The following is a 23653-nucleotide window of genomic DNA, read 5'->3' as shown; positions in this document are numbered from 1 at the left end:
TGACATAAAGGTGAATGAAAGCTTGATGCATTAATCCTCACAGAATATTTAGTCTATTTCTCATAGTTTTTAACTTTAACTCCATACCTGCAGTGCTGCCATCTGTCGGTCACCAGCAGACATAGCAGGAATAAACCTTTATCAGCCTGCAGTCTCTAATGTAGAATAGAATAGGGGGGAAAAAACACTTTATTGTCCCACAATGGAGAAGTTCTGACTTTACTTTATTAACTTTATTAAAGTTAATAAAGTAACTTTAAAGTAACCCCCCCCTCATGACTTGTATTTATTGAAGGTGCAGCTCTGCTGAAGCCTGGAGGCTTATCTCCGCAGCGGCTCACTTCCTGGTTGGCCCTCCAGTCACTGTGGGAGGGGTGGAGGGAGGGGGAGCTGCGTGTCCACAGCTCCGTGGAAACAGTCCAAGCTGCAGACAGACTGTCCCTCCTGCAGAGACAGGCTGTTGGAAAGTTTCGGAGAACTTCAGGCGGACTTTGTTTCCATGCAGAACCGGGCAGCGGCTCAGAGGAGCGGCTGCAGCGTCCAGACAGAAGCCCCGCTGGGCTCCAGCTGCTGAGGGACCGACAGGTGGACCCCTGCTGTCCAGCTGCTGTCTGTCCAGCTGCTGTCTGTCCAGCTGCTGCAGCAGGATGTCGGACTCTGCTTCCAGTTTCCTCCACATCGGAGACATCTTGTCTCTGTATGCGGAGGGTTCAGTGAACGGCTTCATCAGCACGCTGGGGTGAGTGGAAACTATCATCATCATCATCATCATCATCATCATCATCATCATCATCATCATCAGTAACATAACCTTAGCTGCAGGAAAAAAACAAGACAGCTCCATAAAAACCTGATTAGTTAGAAAAAAGGTGTCCAGTGAAAGGTTTCCAGCCAGTCTTGTAGAAAGGTGTCTAGCCTCGTAGGAAGGTGTCCAGTCTCCTAGAAAGGTGTCCAGTCTCCTAGAAAGGTGTCCAGTATCCTAGAAAGGTGTCCAGTCTTGTATAAAGGTGTCCAGCCAGTCTTGTAAGAAGGTGTCCAGCCAGTCTTGTAGAAAGGTGTCCAGTCTTGTAAGAAGGTGTCCAGCCAGTCTTGTAGAAAGGTGTCCAGTCTTGTAGAAAGGTGTCCAGTCTCATAGAAAGGTGTCCAGCCAGTCTTGTAGAAAGGTGTCCAGTCTTGTATAAAGGTGTCCAGCCAGTCTTGTAAGAAGGTGTCCAGCCAGTCTTGTAGAAAGGTGTCCAGTCTTGTAAAAAGGTGTCCAGCCAGTCTTGTAGAAAGGTGTGCAGTCTTGTAAAAAGGTGTCCAGCCAGTCTTGTAGAAAGGTGTCCAGTCTTGTAAGAAGGTGTCCAGCCAGTCTTGTAGAAAGGTGTCCAGTCTTGTAGAAAGGTGTCCAGTCTCATAGAAAGGTGTCCAGCCAGTCTTGTAGAAAGGTGTCCAGTCTTGTAGAAAGGTGTCTAGCCTCGTAGAAAGGTGTCCAGTCTCGTAGAAAGGTGTCAAGTTAAAGGTGTCCAGTCTTGTCAAAAGGTGTCCAGTCTTGCAGAAAAGGTGTCCAGTCTCATAGAAAGGTGTCCAGCCTCGTAGAAAGGTGTCCAGTGAAAGGTGTCCAGCCTAGTAGAAAGGTGTCCAGCCTCGTAGAAAGGTGTCCAGCCTCGTAGAAAGGTGTCAAGTGGAAGGTGTCCAGCCTCATAGAAAGGTGTCCAGTCTCATAGAAATGTGTCTAGCGTCACAGAAAGGTGTCCAGTCTTGTAGAAAGGTGTCCAGTCTTGTAAGAAGGTGTCTAGCCAGTCTTGTAGAAAGGTGTCTAGCCTCGTAGAAAGGTTTCCAGTCTCGTAGAAAGGTGGCCAGTCTTGTAAGAAGGTGTCCAGCCAATCTTGTAGAAAGGTGTCTAGCCTCGTAGAAAGGTGTCCATTCTCGTAGAAAGGTGTCCAGTCTTGTATAAAGGTGTCCAGTCTTGTAAGAAGGTGTCCAGCCAGTCTTGTAGAAAGGTGTCTAGCCTCGTAGAAAGGTGTCCAGTCTCGTAGAAAGGTGTCCAGTCTTGTATAAAGGTTTCCAGCCAGTCTTGTAGAAAGGTGTCTAGCCTCGTAGAAAGATGTCCAGTCAGTCTTGTAGAAAGGTGTCCAGTCTCGTAGAAAGGTGTCCAGTCTTGTAAGAAGGTGTCCAGCCAGTCTTGTAGAAAGGTGTCCAGTCTTGTAAAAAGGTGTCCAGCCAGTCTTGTAGAAAGGTGTCCAGTCTTGTAAGAAGGTGTCCAGCCAGTCTTGTAGAAAGGTGTCCAGTATTGTAGAAAGGTGTCCAGTCTTGTAGAAAGGTGTCCAGTCTTGTAAGAAGGTGTCCAGCCAGTCTTGTAGAAAGGTGTCCAGTCTTGTAAGAAGGTGTCCAGCCAGTCTTGTAGAAAGGTGTCCAGTCTTGTAGAAAGGTGTCTAGCCTCGTAGAAAGGTGTCCAGGTCTCGTAGAAAGGTGTCAAGTGAAAGGTGTCCAGTCTTGTCAAAAGGTGTCCAGTCTTGTAGAAAGGTGTCCAGTCTCATAGAAAGGTGTCCAGCCTCGTAGAAAGGTGTCCAGTCTCGTAGAAAGGTGTCAAGTGAAAGGTGTCCAGTCTAGTCAAAAGGTGTCCAGTCTTGTAGAAAGGTGTCCAGTCTCATAGAAAGGTGTCCAGCCTCGTAGAAAGGTGTCCAGTCTCGTAGAAAGGTGTCCAGTCTTGTATAAAGGTTTCCAGCCAGTCTTGTAGAAAGGTGTCCAGTCTCGTAGAAAGGTGTCCAGTCTTGTAAGAAGGTGTCCAGCCAGTCTTGTAGAAAGGTGTCCAGTCTCATAGAAAGGTGTCCAGTCTTGTATAAAGGTGTCCAGCCAGTCTTGTAGAAAGGTGTCCAGTCTCGTAGAAAGGTGTCCAGTCTTGTAAGAAGGTGTCCAGCCAGTCTTGTAGAAAGGTGTCCAGTCTTGTAAAAAGGTGTCCAGCCAGTCTTGTAGAAAGGTGTGTAGCCTCGTAGGAAGGTGTCCAGTCTCCTAGAAAGGTGTCCAGTCTCCTAGAAAGGTGTCCAGTCTCCTAGAAAGGTGTCCAGTCTTGTATAAAGGTGTCCAGCCAGTCTTGTAAGAAGGTGTCCAGCCAGTCTTGTAGAAAGGTGTCCAGTCTTGTAAAAAGGTGTCCAGCCAGTCTTGTAGAAAGGTGTCCAGTCTTGTAAGAAGGTGTCCAGCCAGTCTTGTAGAAAGGTGTCCAGTCTTGTAGAAAGGTGTCCAGTCTCATAGAAAGGTGTCCAGTCAGTCTTGTAGAAAGGTGTCCAGCCAGTCTTATAGAAAGGTGTCCAGTCTCGTAGAAAGGTGTCCAGCCAGTCTTGTAGAAAGGTGTCTAGCCTCGTAGGAAGGTGTCCAGTCTCCTAGAAAGGTGTCCAGTCTTGTATAAAGGTGTCCAGCCAGTCTTGTAGAAAGGTGTCCAGTCTTGTATAAAGGTGTCCAGCCAGTCTTGTAAGAAGGTGTCCAGCCAGTCTTGTAGAAAGGTGTCCAGTCTTGTAAAAAGGTGTCCAGCCAGTCTTGTAGAAAGGTGTGCAGTCTTGTAAAAAGGTGTCCAGCCAGTCTTGTAGAAAGGTGTCCAGTCTTGTAAGAAGGTGTCCAGCCAGTCTTGTAGAAAGGTGTCCAGTCTTGTAGAAAGGTGTCCAGTCTCATAGAAAGGTGTCCAGCCAGTCTTGTAGAAAGGTGTCCAGTCTTGTAGAAAGGTGTCTAGCCTCGTAGAAAGGTGTCCAGTCTCGTAGAAAGGTGTCAAGTTAAAAGTGTCCAGTCTTGTCAAAAGGTGTCCAGTCTTGCAGAAAAGGTGTCCAGTCTCATAGAAAGGTGTCCAGCCTCGTAGAAAGGTGTCCAGTGAAAGGTGTCCAGCCTAGTAGAAAGGTGTCCAGCCTCGTAGAAAGGTGTCCAGCCTCGTAGAAAGGTGTCAAGTGGAAGGTGTCCAGCCTCATAGAAAGGTGTCCAGTCTCATAGAAATGTGTCTAGCCTCGTAGAAAGGTTTCCAGTCTCGTAGAAAGGTGGCCAGTCTTGTAAGAAGGTGTCCAGCCAATCTTGTAGAAAGGTGTCTAGCCTCGTAGAAAGGTGTCCAGTCTCGTAGAAAGGTGTCCAGTCTTGTATAAAGGTGTCCAGTCTTGTAAGAAGGTGTCTAGCCAGTCTTGTAGAAAGGTGTCTAGCCTCGTAGAAAGGTGTCCAGTCTCGTAGAAAGGTGTCCAGTCTTGTATAAAGGTTTCCAGCCAGTCTTGTAGAAAGGTGTCTAGCCTCGTAGAAAGGTGTCCAGTCTTGTAAGAAGGTGTCCAGCCAGTCTTGTAGAAAGGTGTCCAGTCTTGTAAAAAGGTGTCCAGCCAGTCTTGTAGAAAGGTGTCCAGTCTTGTAAGAAGGTGTCCAGCCAGTCTTGTAGAAAGGTGTCCAGTCTTGTAGAAAGGTGTCCAGTCTTGTAAGAAGGTGTCCACCCAGTCTTGTAGAAAGGTGTCCAGTCTTGTAAGAAGGTGTCCAGCCAGTCTTGTAGAAAGGTGTCCAGTCTTGTAGAAAGGTGTCTAGCCTCGTAGAAAGGTGTCCAGTCTCGTAGAAAGGTGTCAAGTGAAAGGTGTCCAGTCTTGTCAAAAGGTGTCCAGTCTTGTAGAAAGGTGTCCAGTCTCATAGAAAGGTGTCCAGCCTCGTAGAAAGGTGTCCAGTCTCGTAGAAAGGTGTCAAGTGAAAGGTGTCCAGTCTTGTCAAAAGGTGTCCAGTCTTGTAGAAAGGTGTCCAGTCTTGTAGAAAGGTGTCCAGTCTCATAGAAAGGTGTCCAGTCTCGTAGAAAGGTGTCCAGTCTTGTATAAAGGTTTCCAGCCAGTCTTGTAGAAAGGTGCCTAGCCTCGTAGTAAGGTGTCCAGTCTCATAGAAAGGTGTCCAGTCTTGTATAAAGGTGTCCAGCCAGTCTTATAGAAAGGTGTCCAGTCTCGTAGAAAGGTGTCCAGTCTTGTAAGAAGGTGTCCAGCCAGTCTTGTAGAAAGGTGTCCAGTCTTGTAAAAAGGTGTCCAGCCAGTCTTGTAGAAAGGTGTCCAGTCTTGTAAGAAGGTGTCCAGCCAGTCTTGTAGAAAGGTGTCCAGTCTTGTAGAAAGGTGTCCAGTCTCGTAGAAAGGTGTCCAGTCAGTCTTGTAGAAAGGTGTCCAGTCTTGTAGAAAGGTGTCCAGTCTTGTAGAAAGGTGTCCAGTCTTGTAAGAAGGTGTCCAGCCAGTCTTGTAGAAAGGTGTCCAGTCTTGTAAGAAGGTGTCCAGCCAGTCTTGTAGAAAGGTGTCCAGTCTTGTAGAAAGGTGTCCAGTCTCGTAGAAAGGTGTCCAGTCAGTCTTGTAGAAAGGTGTCCAGTCTTGTAGAAAGGTGTCCAGTCTTGTAAGAAGGTGTCCAGCCAGTCTTGTAGAAAGGTGTCCAGTCTTGTAAGAAGGTGTCCAGCCAGTCTTGTAGAAAGGTGTCCAGTCTTGTAGAAAGGTGTCTAGCCTCGTAGAAAGGTGTCCAGTCTCGTAGAAAGGTGTCAAGTGAAAGGTGTCCAGTCTTGTCAAAAGGTGTCCAGTCTTGTAGAAAGGTGTCCAGTCTCATAGAAAGGTGTCCAGCCTCGTAGAAAGGTGTCCAGTGAAAGGTGTCCAGCCTAGTAGAAAGGTGTCCAGTCTTGTAGAAAGTTGTCCAGTCTCGTAGAAAGGTGACCCAGTGAGGAGCAGCTGAGTATGTCCTGCTGCTCTGCTCCATCTTCACGCTTCTTCCTCTTGCTTTAAGAAACATTTCTGTCCAGAACCCTGAAGCCCGTCTCCAAGGCGATGGGTTGCTGACATGTTCTGGTTTCCTCAGGGTTCTGCTTCCTCCAGGTGGAACCTTCTACTCCCTGGGATGCAGGAGGAGAAGCATAATCCAGCTCCTGGAGGAGGTGGAACCTTCTGGTTGGGCACTGATTTATCCACACCTCTACTCTGATTAATTAGCTGCTAAAGATTTGGAACAAAAACACACGAAATAGATTAAAATAGAAATGAATGAATTGTATAGAAATCAATCAATAGAAGCAATATAGAAAAGACTTTCTAGATAAAATAGAAGAATATCTTAGATGGTTTGATTGAAGTTGTTTCCTGAACTGTAGCCCAGGTCTATAAACGCTGCTGGTTGATGAGGAGGGAGGGAGGGAGGAGGCGAACGGGTCTGTTTGCATTGTTCTACATCCTGCTTGGTAATCCAGGGAGGAATCACTGGAAGCTTTGCTCAGACAGACTGACTCATGGAGGCGCAGTGACTGACCGCAGACTAACCCTGCACCCACTGCTGGATGTAGACCACACTCAGAACTTTACTTGTTGCTATCTGCTCAAAGAACGTAGAAAACCGTCTCTTTGCAAAGACTAAAACATCCGTCTCCCACCCTGCTGAAGACATCTCCCCAAAGCCTGATCATCCATCCATCATCCATCCATCAATCATCCATCCATCCATCCATCCATCCATCCATCCTTCATCCATCCATCCATCCATCATCCATCCATCCATCCATCATCCATTCATCCATCCATCAATCATCCATCCATCCATCAATCATCCATCCATCCATCCATCAATCATCCATCCATCCATCCATCCATCATCCATCCATCCATCCATCATCCATCCATCATCCATCCATCCATCATCATCCATCCATCCATCCATCCATCCATCCATCATCCATCCATCCATCAATCATCCATCCATCCATCCATCCATCCATCCATCCATCAATCAATCATCCATCAACCATCCATCCATCCATCAACCATCCATCCATCCATCCATCCATCCATCCATCATCCATCCATCAATCATCCATCCATCCATCCATCCATCATCATCCATCCATCCATCATCCATCCATCCATCCATCCATCCATCCTTCATCCATCCATCCATCCATCCATCCATCATCCATCCATCCATCAATCATCCATCCATCCATCCATCCATCCATCCATCCATCCGTCCATCCATCCATCATCCATCCATCTCCTCCCAGTTACTGCTGTCAGGGTGGCAGTGGGGGCGGTGCCTATCTCAGGCAGTCTATGGGTGAGAGGCGGGGTCTAACCTGGACAGGTGGCTGGTCAGTCACAGAGACAAACCACCATTCACACTCACACCTATGGGGAATTTAGAGATGCCCATTAACCTCTGACTCATGGAGGCGCAGTGACTGACCGCAGACTAACCCTGCACCCACTGCTGGATGTAGACCACACTCAGAACTTTACTTGTTGCTATCTGCTCAAAGAACGTAGAAAACCGTCTCTTTGCAAAGACTAAAACATCCGTCTCCCACCCTGCTGAAGACATCTCCCCAAAGCCTGATCATCCATCCATCATCCATCCATCCTTCATCCATCCATCCATCCATCCATCATCCATCCATCCATCCATCCTTCATCCATCCATCCATCCATCCATCCATCATCCATCCATCCATCAATCATCCATCCATCCATCCATCCATCAATCATCCATCCATCCATCCATCCTTCATCCATCCATCCATCCATCAATCATCCATCCATCCATCCATCCATCAATCATCCATCCATCCATCCATCCTTCATCCATCCATCCATCCATCATCCATCCATCCATCCATCCATCCATCCATCATCCATCCATCCATCAATCATCCATCCATCCATCCATCCATCCATCAATCAATCATCCATCAACCATCCATCCATCCATCAACCATCCATCCATCCATCCATCCATCATCCATCCATCAATCATCCATCCATCCATCCATCCATCCATCAATCATCCATCCTTCATCCATCCATCCATCCATCCATCATCCATCCATCCATCAATCATCCATCCATCCATCCATCCATCCATCCATCAATCAATCATCCATCAACCATCCATCCAGCTGGTCAGTCACAGAGACAAACCACCATTCACACTCACACCTATGGGGAATTTAGAGTTGCCCATTAACCTAACGGGTAGCACTGCCGCAAGGCAAGGCAAGGCAAGGCAAGGCAGCAGTGCCACCTGCTGCGGCACTATGCAGCACTACGCTGTTTTCAGTTCATTCATAAATTGCATCCAAACGGTTTGAGGATCTGAATCCATCTGGAAGGTTCTGAAGCCTAAATGGTGAAAAGGTTCCAGCCTCAAGACCAGAAACGATGAGCTGCTCTGAGCAGCGCTGAAGGATGACCTTTGACCTCTCACTGCTTGGAAACCATCAACGACACGTCTGTGTGGATCCATGATTAGTTCACCAGAGAGCACCAGCAAGTTCTCCCTCCCAGGAGGACATGTGGAGCTGTGGTGCTGATGGAGACCAAGCGGCAGTCAGGGAGGAGGTCCACCGGATGTAGACCAACCGGGAAGTCAGGGAGGAGGTCCACCGGATGTAGACCAACCGGGAAGTCAGGGAGGAGGTCCACCGGATGTAGACCAACCGGGCGGTCAGGGAGGAGGTCCACCGGATGTAGACCAACCGGGAAGTCAGGGAGGAGGTCCACCGGATGTAGACCAACCGGGAAGTCAGGGAGGAGGTCCACCGGATGTAGACCAACCGGGCGGTCAGGGAGGAGGTCCACCGGATGTAGACCAACCGGGCGGTCAGGGAGGAGGTCCACTGGATGTAGACCAACCGGGCGGTCAGGGAGGAGGTCCACCGGATGTAGACCAACCGGGCGGTCAGGGAGGATGTCCACCGGATGTAGACCAACCGGGAAGTCAGGGAGGAGGTCCACCGGATGTAGACCAACCGGGAAGTCAGGGAGGAGGTCCACCGGATGTAGACCAACCGGGCGGTCAGGGAGGAGGTCCACCGGATGTAGACCAACCGGGCGGTCAGGGAGGAGGTCCACTGGATGTAGACCAACCGGGCGGTCAGGGAGGAGGTCCACCGGATGTAGACCAACCGGGCGGTCAGGGAGGAGGTCCACTGGATGTAGACCAACCGGGCGGTCAGGGAGGAGGTCCACCGGATGTAGACCAACCGGGCGGTCAGGGAGGAGGTCCACTGGATGTAGACCAACCGGGCGGTCAGGGAGGAGGTCCACTGGATGTAGACCAACCGGGCGGTCAGGGAGGAGGTCCACTGGACGTAGACCAACCGGGAAGTCAGGGAGGAGGTCCACCGGATGTAGACCAACCGGGAAGTCAGGGAGGAGGTCCACCGGATGTAGACCAACCGGGAAGTCAGGGAGGAGGTCCACCGGATGTAGACCAACCGGGAAGTCAGGGAGGAGGTCCACCGGATGTAGACCAACCGGGCGGTCAGGGAGGAGGTCCACCGGATGTAGACCAACCGGGCGGTCAGGGAGGAGGTCCACCGGATGTAGACCAACCGGGCGGTCAGGGAGGAGGTCCACTGGATGTAGACCAACCGGGCGGTCAGGGAGGAGGTCCACTGGATGTAGACCAACCGGGCGGTCAGGGAGGAGGTCCACCGGATGTAGACCAACCGGGCGGTCAGGGAGGAGGTCCACTGGACGTAGACCAACCGGGCGGTCAGGGAGGAGGTCCACCGGATGTAGACCAACCGGGCGGTCAGGGAGGAGGTCCACCGGATGTAGACCAACCGGGCGGTCAGGGAGGAGGTCCACCGGATGTAGACCAACCGGGCGGTCAGGGAGGAGGTCCACCGGATGTAGACCAACCGGGCGGTCAGGGAGGAGGTCCACCGGATGTAGACCAACCGGGCGGTCAGGGAGGAGGTCCACCGGATGTAGACCAACCGGGCGGTCAGGGAGGAGGTCCACCGGATGTAGACCAACCGGGCGGTCAGGGAGGAGGTCCACTGGATGTAGACCAACCGGGCGGTCAGGGAGGAGGTCCACTGGACGTAGACCAACCGGGAAGTCAGGGAGGAGGTCCACCGGATGTAGACCAACCGGGAAGTCAGGGAGGAGGTCCACCGGACGTAGACCAACCGGGAAGTCAGGGAGGAGGTCCACCGGACGTAGACCAACCGGGCGGTCAGGGAGGAGGTCTACCGGACGTAGACCAACCGGGAAGTCAGGGAGGAGGTCCACCGGATGTAGACCAACCGGGAAGTCAGGGAGGAGGTCCACCGGATGTAGACCAACCGGGAAGTCAGGGAGGAGGTCCACCGGATGTAGACCAACCGGGCGGTCAGGGAGGAGGTCCACCGGATGTAGACCAACCGGGCGGTCAGGGAGGAGGTCCACCGGATGTAGACCAACCGGGCGGTCAGGGAGGAGGTCCACCGGATGTAGACCAACCGGGCGGTCAGGGAGGAGGTCCACTGGATGTAGACCAACCGGGCGGTCAGGGAGGAGGTCCACCGGATGTAGACCAACCGGGCGGTCAGGGAGGAGGTCCACCGGATGTAGACCAACCGGGCGGTCAGGGAGGAGGTCCACCGGATGTAGACCAAGCGGCAGTCAGGGAGGAGGTCCACCGGACGTAGACCAACCGGGCGGTCAGGGAGGAGGTCCACCGGATGTAGACCAAGCGGCAGTCAGGGAGGAGGTCCACTGAAGGTTCTTCATCCATCCCGGCTGTTCTTCCTGTCTGCCTTAAAGGCTCTAAAGCTCATTTCACTCTGATGTTCTACTAAACATCCAGCATCCGGGTCGGGTCAGACCGCCTGGCAGGGAGACGTCCAGGATAGCAGTCCAGACCCGGTTTAGGTCCAAACATGTGGGTCTGACTCAGCTGGATGATCTGGGATCATCTGGGCCTGGATGCCTGATCCTGATCCAACAGGTTCCAGCATGAGAATATTTTCTGCTGTTAAATAAAACTCAGCGCTTCACAAACAGCAGCTTTTTTATTTAGATTTAATGCAGTGAAACGTATTAAAGTTCAATTTTAAACAATCAGACTAAACTGCTGCAGCCTCTCATGCTTCTCTGAGCCTTATTACTGCACAGCGCTCAGACTGCAGAAGAGCTTTTGGTCATGGAGTCTGATGGAGGCTGAGTGGCGTTTGGTTTCTCCGTTTAGCCAGACTGAACGTGGCGCTCAGTAAGGGCTACGCTCTGCTGCTGCGGTTCAGTCAGGCCAGTCGTCATTTTCACTCAACTGAAGGAATGTAAATATTCCTGCTGTCCTCCTCCCATCAGAGCAAACAGAGGAACGACTAAAATCCGGGAGGAAACTTCTAATCAAACATCTCTGTGTCTGCAGGTCCTGCTGGTTTCAGTGGTGGTGTTGGGGGGGGGTCTGGGGATGATCTCCTGGTTTTGTTTCCAGAGTAAACGATCCAGCAGCTGCTTTCCATACAGTCAAATAGTGCTGCAGCCGCCCAGCGCTGTCAGGCAGCAGCATCGCTAACAGCGCTCAGGAACAGTCCTGCTGATACGTCCCGCCCTGGAAGCAGGAGTCCTGCATGGACGTCCAGATCCATGCGGAGCAAATAAGCTAGCATGTCTCAGCAGCCTCCCAAACCATTCCTCCAATAGATTTATGGACTGGTGGTTTGTTTAACTGGTGAAAACATGGCGGAGCGTCGCTCGGCTGGGAGGAGTCCCATATTTATGGGGCAGAAAGCAGCAGAGATTGACCATGAGATGATTTGAATAAGAAACGATCTTACTGAGCTGGTCTGCAAAAAACCTGGAGGTCAGGTCCTCAGCCCTGAAATGTTCATTTAACACAGTTATTAGCAGCTTTTAACGTAAAGGCAGTGAACTCAGTGGTGGACAGAGGATGGGAGCGAAGTACGAGGACCTGATAGAACTTTGAGCCCAGCAGGTCCTCAGGGGCCCCATATGAAAGACAGACAGCGCCTGGCCTGCAGACTGATGATGTTCCCTCACCACCACCGAGGCTGAAACTGTCAGCGGTGCAGAAGGTCCTGCTGGACCTCTGGGGGCCCAGAAGATGAGTCAGCAAGCTTCTCCAGGTTTGGACCCAACAGGGAGGTTCTGGAGATGAAGGGTTCTATTTCTGCAGACCTTTCTCTGGAACATCAGAGCAGCAGAAGGCTTCCTGCTCTCTGAAGGAGATGTGGAACAGTCCCCCCTCACCTGAACCTGCTTGGTGGTCTCACCTTAGCGGGGATGATGGAGTCTGATGCTAACGAGCTAACGGACCTGCATGGTTCTGCTCATGTGTGACAGAGTTTGTTTTTCCTGCTAATTATTGCCGTTTGGACCCGACTGATGAATAGAGTCTGAATAAACACACCTGAGGGAGAGTGAATGGAGCAATCAGCAGGTGACACACACCTGGAGGCAGACAAGGCAGCTGATTGGCTGATCTGAGAGGGGAGCTCCTTCTAGGCGCCGAGGTAATGAGTGGAGGAGGATTAGAGCGAGAGAGGACTGGAATGTGAAGAAGGGAGACAGAAGAGGTAATGATGAGTGACTGGGGGGGGGGTGTCTGCAGACCCCACCACAGCAGACAGTCTGTCAGCAGGCTGAGGGCTCAACATGCCTTCAGGTGAAGAACAAACAGGTTTTCAGTCTCTTCAGGGTTACAGGAAGCAACATGTCGGCCGATGATCCACAGGAACTCGGCTGGGAGACATTTGCATCATAATTTGCAGACTCCTGATTTGTTTACAGGCTGCGGTTTCCTCTAAATAAAATAATGGAGGTGAACATTTGGTGACTCCTCCTCATCCTCGCTGTCAGCAGCTCTTTTCTTCCCACATCCTCCATCACCCCCCGCTCACCTGCATCATGGTACGGGCCTGTCATGTTAACCAATGAGAGCTGTTCCACATCCACCGCTGCTCCTCCGCACGTCTCCGTCCTTCACCGTTACAATACTGACCTCAGAGGAGCAGCTTCTGCTGCTTCAGATGTTCTTGTCACCTAAAAGCAGATCCAGCCTAAGGTCAGAGCAGGAAACCTGCTCCAGATGCTACAGGTTCGCAGGTTAAAGGTCAAAGGTCATGAACCTGGACAGGTCTGGCCGTCTGGAAGGGGAGAACAAGATGAGGACAGGATGAAGGTCTGCAGCTGAGTGAGACGCAGAACGCCTGGATGAAACCAATCCAGAGATGTTTGACCTCGAAGATCAGCCCTGTTTGAGGCAACCAGTGTCCGGGCACGGTGGTGGAGGGCTGATGGTCCTTCAGATCTCAACTCTTTCCAGTCTTTGTCCACTATTATTGTTCTACTGTTCTCACCTCAGATGGGACCCAATGAGGACCAGATGGTTTGTAGACCTTTGAACCATCCAGACCAGCCCTGGTCTCTGCAGCTCCTTCCCCCATCGGGGTCTGACCTGCTGCTGCATGGAGCTTCAGGGTGGGAGTCTGCCCTGAGTTCTGGACCTGGTCCTGGACCTGGTTCTGGACCTGGTTCTGGAGCTGGTCCTTGACCTGATCCTGGACCTGGTTCCGGACCTGGTTCCGGACCTGGTTCTGGACCTGGTTCTGGACCTGGTTCTGGACCTGGTTCTGGAGCTGGTTCCGGAGCTGGTTCCGGAGCTGGTTCTGGACCTGGTTCCGGACCTGGTTCCGGAGCTGGTTCCGGAGCTGGTTCCGGACCTGGTTCTGGACCTGGTTCTGGAGCTGGTTCCGGAGCTGGTTCCGGAGCTGGTTCCGGACCTGGTTCTGGACCTGCTGTGTGTTCGCTCCACACAGAGGAAAGAACTGCCTGGATGGTTCTTCAAGGAGAAGGGAAAAGAACAAACATAGATCCAATTCTATTCATTTTATTTCTATAGCTCCAATTCCCATCATGTCATCTCAGGTCACTTTATAGATCCAGATCAACCAGATCATCCAGTCAGATTGATTCAAAGTTTTCTATCTAAGGAAAACCAGCTGATTGCATCGACTCATTGCCTCTTCAGCAATCCCTCCTGTGCTCCATAGCTCCAGCCTAGCAGCAGAAGGTCCATGGTTAGCGGAGCGGCTCTAGAAAGGCATCTCTATAAATAGTACCAGTTTAACCACAGCTTCCATCAGACGGCCTCAGAGCAGCTTCCTGTGCTCAGACGACGGAACCGCCTTCAGTTTCAGTTCTCACATCCGGAGCTGATCACATGACAGAGGCTGGGTTCTGTCATGTCATCAGCTCGCTGCTGATTGGCTGAAAACATGTCTCCTCCCACTTTAAATTACGGGTCCTCCTGACGAAGCCAGGCTGCTTCAATTGGTTTCTATGGCAACCTTCGGTCACTAAAACGTTCCAGTCACATGCCTCGTTGTTCATCTTCATCCTGACTTTAGAAAGTCTCACTGACAGAAAGGCAGAAGGTTAGCCATGTTCTCCAGAACCTTCCCTGCTGCCATGGCGACGGCCTCAAGTTTTCTCCACAACCTTCCCTGCTGCCATGGCGACGGCCTCCTGGTTTCTCCAGAACCTTCCCTGCTGCCGTGGCGACGGCCTCCTAGTTTCTCCAGAACCTTCCCTGCTGCCATGGCGACGGCCTCAAGTTTTCTCCACAACCTTCCCTGCTGCCATGGCGACGGCCTCCTGGTTTCTCCAGAACCTTCCCTGCTGCCGTGGCGACGGCCTCCTAGTTTCTCCAGAACCTTCCCTGCTGCCATGGCGACGGCCTCAAGTTTTCTCCAGAACCTTCCCTGCTGCCATGGCGACGGCCTCCTAGTTTCTCCAGAACCTTCCCTGCTGCCGTGGCGACGGCCTCCTAGTTTCTCCAGAACCTTCCCTGCTGCCATGGCGACGGCCTCAAGTTTTCTCCAGAACCTTCCCTGCTGCCATGGCGACGGCCTCCTAGTTTCTCCAGAACCTTCCCTGCTGCCGTGGCGACGGCCTCCTAGTTTCTCCAGAACCTTCCCTGCTGCCATGGCGACGGCCTCAAGTTTTCTCCAGAACCTTCCCTGCTGCCATGGCGACGGCCTCCTAGTTTCTCCAGAACCTTCCCCGCTGCCATGGCGACGGCCTCCTAGTTTCTCCAGAACCTTCCCTGCTGCCGTGGCGACGGCCTTCTAGTTTCTCCAGAACCTTCCCTGCTGCCATGGCGACGGCCTCAAGTTTTCTCCAGAACCTTCCCTGCTGCCATGGCGACGGCCTCCTAGTTTCTCCAGAATCTTCCCCGCTGCCATGGCGACGGCCTCCTAGTTTCTCCAGAACCTTCCCTGCTGCCGTGGCGACGGCCTCCTAGTTTCTCCAGAACCTTCCCTGCTGCCATGGCGACGGCCTCAAGTTTTCTCCAGAACCTTCCCTGCTGCCATGGCGACGGCCTCCTAGTTTCTCCAGAACCTTCCCCGCTGCCATGGCGACGGCCTCCTAGTTTCTCCAGAACCTTCCCTGCTGCCGTGGCGACGGCCTCCTAGTTTCTCCAGAACCTTCCCTGCTGCCGTGGCGACGGCCTCCTAGTTTCTCCAGGACCTTTTCTGCTGCCGTGGCGACGGCCTTCCATTTTTTCCAGAACCTTCCCTCATGGTGACTTTGGACTTCTGCCCATCGGCCCTGTGTGTGGCCATTAAGCAGAAGGTTGTGGGCTTGAATCCCATCATGGCGTCTTTCTGCATGTTCTTCCTGAGCAGGTCTGGGTTCTCTCTGGGTACCCTGGCTTCCTGCCACGTCCGTAAAGATGGCTTTAGGTTACCATGGAGATAACATTTGTTCCAGTATTATAGAAAATTTAAAAATGTAACTTTGAAACAATAATAAAAAAAAAATGTTGAGTAATTTGTGCGCATGCAGAGATTGAGTCTAAATTAATCTACCTTTTTATATTTTAAAATATAATGTTTTTAAGGTTTTAACTAAACTCTGGGGGGGGGGGATTTCTATGCTTCTTGGTGGAACAGCATTTCTATTGGTCTGTGAGTGGCCAATCAAATGCTGTTGCTAAGGGCAACACAGAGCAGACTCTTTCCGATTGGCTCAGCACAGAGAGACTGAAATCAGTAAAACTGGAATTAAAAAAAGGTTGACCCTTGTTCTCCTGGCTGTTTGGGGTCTGCAGGCTAAAGGTCTGGTTATCGTCCAGCAGCGTGTCGCAGATATTTTTGATTTATGTCCAATATTGAAGCGTGGTCTGCGCTGTTATTCCACGCCAGAACGCCAGAGGGCCAATCAGGAACCAGCTGTGGGTCTAGATACGGCCGATGAGGAAGTGGGGGCAAGTTTGTATGACAATGGAGGGACATGAGGGCCAAAAAGAGCGGGGATCCAGGTGGGAAAAGGGTCCCAGCGTTCTCGCTCACCTCGCTCTGCTAGCTGCTCCATCTTCACCAGGCGTTTTCCACAATGGCGGTCAGACAAACAGAACAAGCCGGTAAGGAACCAAACAGGAAATACCCATAGTGTACAGCGGATGGAGATCTGACCAATCAGAGGCCTCCTGTCTGCGCTCACCTACAATTCTGGAGAGGAGCAGCAGAGTGTCTGGGGAAGGGGGCGGGGCATATCTGTGTTCACTGCGACACACGCAGACGGCCTGGTTACAGCAGCCTCATGGTTTTGTGGTCTGGCCAGTAGAAACAGTGACTGACCTTTGCTGGTCTCCTCTCTGCAGGTTGGTGGATGACCGCTGCGTGGTGGAACCAGCTGCTGGGGATTTGGAGAATCCTCCCAAGAAGTTCAGAGGTAACATTTTCTTTTTCAATAATTCAGTTTATTTCTATAGCTCCAATTCACATCATGTCATCTCAGGTCACTTTATAGATCCAGATCAACCAGATCATCCAGTCAGATTGATTCAAAGTTTTCTATCTAAGGAAAACCAGCTGATTGCATCGACTCATTGACTCTTCAGCAATCCCTCACACTAAGCATGCTTGTAGCGACAGTGGAGAGGAAGCCACCGGCTGCCATATTGGTACTCCCTAGTTAGACTGGTCACAATGTAAACTATCACAACAACAACCATGATGTTCTCATTTTCAGACTTTTAAAATAAAGATAAATTCATCACTTGGACACAGACCGACTGTTTCATAGCATCAGTAGATTAACTTTAACTCAGAATAAAAAAATCGGCCCATCACATTACAGAGTCATTATGAAGTCTATAAATCATGAAATATAACTTATTATACAAAACCATCACAATAAAATTAATGTTTTATACACAGATGAGCCAAGTGATAAATTTGATGATGTACATGTGATATAACTGGATTTATTACATATGACACACACACACACACACACACACACACATATATATATATATATATACATATACATACATATTAGGTACCCCATGCTAGTAACGGGTTGGACCCCCCTTTGCCTTCAGAACTGCCTCAATTCTTGGTGGCATAGATTCAACAAGGTGCTGGAAGCATTCCTCAGGGAGTTTGGTCCATATTGACATGATGGCATCACACAGTTGCCGCAGATTTGTCGGCTGCACATCCATGATGCGAATCTCCCGTTCCACCACATCCCAAAGATGCTCTATTGGATTGAGATCTGGTGACTGTGGAGGCCATTTGAGTACAGTGAACTCATTGTCATGTTCAAGAAACCAGTCTGAGATGATTCCAGCTTTATGACATGGCGCATTATCCTGCTGAAAGTAGCCATCAGAAGTTGGGTACATTGTGGTCATAAAGGGATGGACATGGTCAGCAACAATACTCAGGTAGGCTGTGGCGTTGCAACGATGCTCAATTGGTACCAAGGGGCCCAAAGAGTGCCAAGAAAATATTCCCCACACCATGACACCACCACCACCAGCCTGAACCGTTGATACAAGGCAGGATGGATCCATGCTTTCATGTTGTAGACGCCAAATTCTGACCCTACCATCCGAATGTCGCAGCAGAAATCGAGACTCATCAGACCAGGCAACGTTTTTCCAATCTTCTATTGTCCAATTTCCATGAGCTTGTGCAAATTGTAGCCTCAGTTTCCTGTTCTTAGCTGAAAGGAGTGGCACCCGGTGTGGTCTTCTGCTGCTGTAGCCCATCTGCCTCAAAGTTCGACGTACTGTGCGTTCAGAGATGCTCTTCTGCCCACCTTGGTTGTAACGGGTGGTTATTTGAGTCACTGTTGCCCTTCTATCAGCTCCAACCAGTCTGGCCATTCTCCTCTGACCTCTGGCATCAACAAGGCATTTCCGCCCACAGAACTGCCACTCACGGGATGTTTTTTCTTTTTCGGACCATTCTCTGTAAACCCTAGAGATGGTTGTGCGTGAAAATCCCAGTAGATCAGCAGTTTCTGAAATACTCAGACCAGCCCTTCTGGCACCAACAATCATGCCACGTTCAAAGTCACTCAAATCACCTTTCTTCCCCATACTGATGCTCGCTTTCCTTCACACGGATCAGTCGTCCTGGTCCCTTAGCAGAAAAACAGCCCCAAAGCATGATGTTTCCACCCCCATGCTTCATTGTAGGTATGGTGTTCTTTGGATGCAACTCAGCATTCTCTCTCCTCCAAACATGACGAGTAGAGTTTTTACCAAAAAGTTCTATTTTGGTTTCATCTGACCATATGATATTCTCCCAGTCATGGTCTGGATCATCCAAATGCTCTCTAGCAAACTTGAGACGGGCCTTGACATGTACTGGCTTAAGCAGGGGGACACGTCTGGCACTGCAGGATTTGAGTCCCTGGCGGCGTAGTGTGTTACTGATGGTAGCCTTTGTTACTTTGGTCCCAGCTCTCTGCAGGTCATTCACTAGGTCCCCCCGTGTGGTTCTGGGATTTTTACTCACCGTTCTTGTGATCATTTTGACCCCACGGGGTGAGATCTTGCGTGGAGCCCCAGATCGAGGAAGATTATCAGTGGTCTTGTATGTTTTCCATTTTCTAATAATTGATCCCACAGTTGATTTCTTCACACCAAGCTGTTTACCTATTGCAGATTCAGACTTCCCAGCCTGGTGCAGGTCTATCATTTTGTTTCGGGTGTCCTTTGACAGCTCTCTAGTTTTGGCCATGGTGGAGTTTAGAGTGTGACTGTTTGAGGTTGTGGACAGGTGTCTTTTATACTGATAACGGGTTCAAACAGGTGCCATTAATGAAGGTAACGAGTGGAGGACAGAGGAGCCTCTTACAGAAGAAGTTACAGGTCTGTGAGAGCCAGAAATCTTGCTTGTTTGTAACTGACCAAATACTTATTTTCCACCATATTTTGCAAATAAATTCTTTAAAAATCAGACAATGTGATTTTCTGGATTTTTTTTTCTCATTTTGTCTCTCATAGTTGAGGTATATCTATGATGAAAATTACCGGCCTCTCTCATCTTTTTAAGTGGGAGAACTTGCACTATTGGTGGCTGACTAAATACTGTTTTGCCCCACTGTATATAAAGATATATATATATCTTTATATATATATATATATATATATATATATATATATCTTTATATATATATATATATATATATATCTTTATATATATATATATATATATATATCTTTATATATATATATATATATATATATCTTTATATATATATATATATATATATATATATACACATATATATATATATATATATGTGTATATATATATATATATATATATATCTTTATATATATATATATATATATATATATCTTTATATATATATATATATATATATATATATACACATATATATATATATATATATATATATATATGTGTATATATATATATATATATATATACACATATATATATATATATATATATATATATGTGTATATATATATATATATATATATATACACATATATATATATATATATATATATATATATATATATATATATATATATACACATATATATATATATATATATATATATATATATATGTGTATATATATATATATATATATATATATACACATATATATATATATATATATATATGTATATATATATATATATATATATATATATATATATATATATATATATATATATATATATATATATATATATATATATATATACACATACACATCTCTATATGTCTCCTCCCACTTTAAATGCTGCAGTGCGGCTAACGTTAGCCCGTCTGCAGCAGCCCTCTCTCGGCATAGCCGTGGTTCTGCTGGTATCAGGGAGCTGGGTCTCTGTTCCTGGGTCAGCAGCAGGAAACCCAAAAGAATCTGTTCTGCCTTCAGTTCTGGAGGCCAAAGAAAGAAGCCTTTGATGTGAGTCCATTTTGGCCCTACAGGGAGCCGTAGCGCCAGCAGGAAGCCGTTCATCTGGTCCAGTTTAGAAGTAGGTCGCTCCCCCTGGAGGCCTTCAGCGGTAAATAAAACATTCAGCATCCTGACCCAGTTCTGAACCCATCTGGGCTGGTTCTACAGAACCTGCCTGATGGAGGGAAGCTTCTGCATCTACATCTCTGACTGTTAGCGGAACCGGTTCTGACCCGGATCAAACCGGCCTGCTTCAGAGAAACAGACTTCGACTCTCAGCTGAAGGAAAAAAAGGAAAAAATGTTGTAAATGTAGTGAAATAAAAGTGAAAGTTCTCAAAAAAATTTTTACTCTTGGAAAATATAAAGTACTCCAAAATATACTCAAGTACAGTAGTGAAGTATTTTTACCTGGTTACTATAGAACGCTGTCCGGTTGTGTCTGCAGACTGCCTGTTCAAGGTGTGTCCGATGAGCCGCTACTCGGCCCAGAAGCAGTACTGGAAAGCCAAACAAGCCAAACATGAGAAGGACAAGATTGCTGACGTGGTTCTGCTTCAGAAGCTGCAGGTCAGCCGCCTCATGGCCTCCATCTTTCTTCCTGGATCCACACTGGCGTCCATGTTGGATCTGAACCAACATGGAAGCAGAACTTTGTGCTGATTTCTGTCTGTTCCTTGCAGCACGCGTCCAACCTGGAGCAGAAGCAGAACGAGACGGAAAACAAGAAGGTCCACGGAGACGTGGTGAAGTACGGGACCGTCATACAGGTACCGGACCTTCCTGGTTCTGCAGGGTTTAGGCTGCTTCTCTGATGATGATGTCATCAGAACATCCTCTCCATGCGTCATGGTCACAGCAGGAACCCAACAGGACCTGCTGGTTCTGTGGGTCCAGTCCAGGATCAGCTGGTTCTGTGGTCCGGTCCAGGACCCTCTGGTTCTGTGGGTCCGGTCCAGGATCAGCTGGTTCTGTGGGTTCGGTCCAGGACCTCCTGGTTCTGTGGGTCCAGTCCAGGATCAGCTGGTTCTGTGGTCCGGTCCAGGACCCTCTGGTTCTGTGGGTCCAGTCCAGGATCAGCTGGTTCTGTGGGTTCAGTCCAGGATCAGCTGGTTCTGTGGGTTCAGTCCAGGACCCTCTGGTTCTGTGGGTCCAGTCCAGGATCAGCTGGTTCTGTGGGTTCAGTCCAGGATCAGCTGGTTCTGTGGGTCCGGTCCAGGACCTTCTGGTTCTGTGGTCTGGTCCAGGACCTTCTGGTCCTGTGGGTCCGGTCCAGGACTCTCTGGTTCTGTGGGTCCGGTCCAGGACCTTCTGGTTCTGTGGGTGCGGTCCAGGACTCTCTGGTTCTGTGGGTTCAGTCCAGGACCTCCTGGTTCTGTGGGTCCAGTCCAGGATCAGCTGGTTCTGTGGTCCGGTCCAGGACCCTCTGGTTCTGTGGGTCCAGTCCAGGATCAGCTGGTTCTGTGGGTTCAGTCCAGGATCAGCTGGTTCTGTGGGTTCAGTCCAGGACCCTCTGGTTCTGTGGGTCCAGTCCAGGATCAGCTGGTTCTGTGGGTTCAGTCCAGGATCAGCTGGTTCTGTGGGTCCGGTCCAGGACCTTCTGGTTCTGTGGTCTGGTCCAGGACCTTCTGGTCCTGTGGGTCCGGTCCAGGACTCTCTGGTTCTGTGGGTCCGGTCCAGGACCTTCTGTTTCTGTGGGTGCGGTCCAGGACTCTCTGGTTCTGTGGGTTCAGTCCAGGATCAGCTGGTTCTGTGGGTCCGGTCCAGGACCTTCTGGTTCTGTGGTCTGGTCCAGGACCTTCTGGTCCTGTGGGTCCGGTCCAGGACTCTCTGGTTCTGTGGGTCCGGTCCAGGACCTTCTGGTTCTGTGGGTCCGGTCCAGGACTCTCTGGTTCTGTGGGTCCGGTCCAGAATCAGCTGGTTCTGTGGTCCGCTCCAGGACCTGCTGGTTCTGTGGGTCCGGTCCAGGATCAGCTGGTTCTGTGGTCTGGTCCAGGACCTGCTGGTTCTGTGGGTCCTGTCCAGGATCAGCTGGTTCTGTGGTCCGGTCCAGGATCAGCTGGTTCTGTGGTCCGGTCCAGGACCTGCTGGTTCTGTGGGTCCTGTCCAGGATCAGATGGTTCTGTGGTCCGGTCCAGGACCTGCTGGTTCTTTGGGGCCGGTCCAGGACCTGCTGGTTCTTTGGGGCCGGTCCAGGACCTGCTGGTTCTGTGGGTCCGGTCCAGGACCTTCTGGTTCTGGATCAGCTGGTTCTCTGGTCTGGTCCAGGACCTGCTGGTTCTGTGGGTCCGGTCCAGGATCAGATTGTTCTGTGGGTCCGGTCCAGGATCAGCTGGTTCTGTGGGTCTGGTCCAGGATCAGCTGGTTCTGTGGGTCCGGTCCAGGACCTTCTGGTTCTGTGGTCCGGTCCAGGACAGCAGCAGGTCCAATAGGAGCTCCATCTCCATCGGTGGAGGCAGTTCTGACCCGAATGTTCTGTTAAAAGAAGGAGGCAGTCATCAGGAATCCGGACCGGTCTGGTTCTGGTTCGGTTCTAGAGCTTCTCTCCAGAGGAGGACAGCAGCAGGGCGTCAGCAGAACATCAGGCCCCCTGGGACCCCAGGGAGCCTCGGGTTCAGGCTGCTGACTCAGCAGAGGTCCACATGGGACCAAAGTCCGTTCAGACCGACCTTTGGATCCGTGTTCTGAACGGGTTTATTACCGTCCTTATCACAGGAACCCGGAATGGGGGGTTGAAGTCAGACCTGGTCCTGCTGGTCCTCCTCAGCCTGGAACTAAGAACCGCTGATTGAGGGACGCTACAGGAAGCAGAACCTCTGCTGGACCCTGGATGGGTTCTACCAAGCTCCCAGGAGTCCTGGACCCAAACAGACCAGCAGGTCCTCCTACCAGCTACTGAGGAAAATGGATCCTATCAGAACCAGTAGGCCCGTCCAGTCAGTCAGTGCAGCCTCCCTGCTAAGGTCAAAGGTCAGTGCAGGTTCCCTGCTAAGGTCAAAGGTCAGTGCAGCCTCCCTGCTAAGGTCAAAGGTCAGTGAAGCCTCCCTGCTAAGGTCAAAGGTCAGTGCAGGTTCCCTGCTAAGGTTAAAGGTCAGTGAAGCCTCCCTGCTAAGGTCAAAGGTCAGTGCAGGTTCCCTGCTAAGGTCAAAGGTCAGTGCAGCCTCCCTGCTAAGGTCAAAGGTCAGTGAAGCCTCCCTGCTAAGGTCAAAGGTCAGTGCAGGTTCCCTGCTAAGGTCAAAGGTCAGTGCAGCCTCCCTGCTAAGGTCAAAGGTCAGTGCAGCCTCCCTGCTAAGGTCAAAGGTCAGTGCAGCCTCCCTGCTAAGGTCAAAGGTCAGTGAAGCCTCCCTGCTAAGGTCAAAGGTCAGTGCAGCCTCCCTGCTAAGGTCAAAGGTCAGTGCAGCCTCCCTGCTAAGGTCAAAGGTCAGTGCAGCCTCCCTGCTAAGGTTAAAGGTCAGTGCAGGTTCCGTGCTAAGGTCAAAGGTCAGTGCAGGTTCCCTGCTAAGGTTAAAGGTCAGTGAAGCCTCCCTGCTAAGGTCAAGGGTCAGTGCAGCCTCCCTGCTAAGGTCAAAGGTCAGTGCAGCCTCCCTGCTAAGGTCAAAGATCAGTGCAGCCTCCCTGCTAAGGTCAAAGGTCAGTGAAGCCTCCCTGCTAAGGTCAAAGGTCAGTGCAGCCTCCCTGCTAAGGTCAAAGGTC

At 50.1% G+C, this 23653-nt stretch overlaps 1 protein-coding gene across 1 annotated transcript in view; it reads left to right on the top strand.

The window, feature by feature from the left end:
• Positions 1-363: 363 nt before the first annotated feature.
• Positions 364-23653, top strand: part of itpr3 (inositol 1,4,5-trisphosphate receptor, type 3) — a gene marked incomplete at its 3' end in the record, with an annotated part of 71679 nt that continues 48389 nt past the window's right edge. The window contains exons 1-4 of the mRNA XM_038276963.1: positions 364-739; positions 16381-16451; positions 20409-20530; positions 20644-20730. Of these exons, the coding sequence (XP_038132891.1) occupies positions 648-739; positions 16381-16451; positions 20409-20530; positions 20644-20730 (372 nt within the window). The remainder of the gene's footprint in view (positions 740-16380; positions 16452-20408; positions 20531-20643; positions 20731-23653) is intronic.

Source organism: Cyprinodon tularosa, unplaced genomic scaffold (genome assembly GCF_016077235.1).
Source record: "Cyprinodon tularosa strain WSP-4 unplaced genomic scaffold, ASM1607723v1 ctg1292, whole genome shotgun sequence".
Lineage (NCBI taxonomy): Eukaryota > Metazoa > Chordata > Actinopteri > Cyprinodontiformes > Cyprinodontidae > Cyprinodon > Cyprinodon tularosa.
This window is presented reverse-complemented; position numbering and strand designations above follow the sequence as displayed.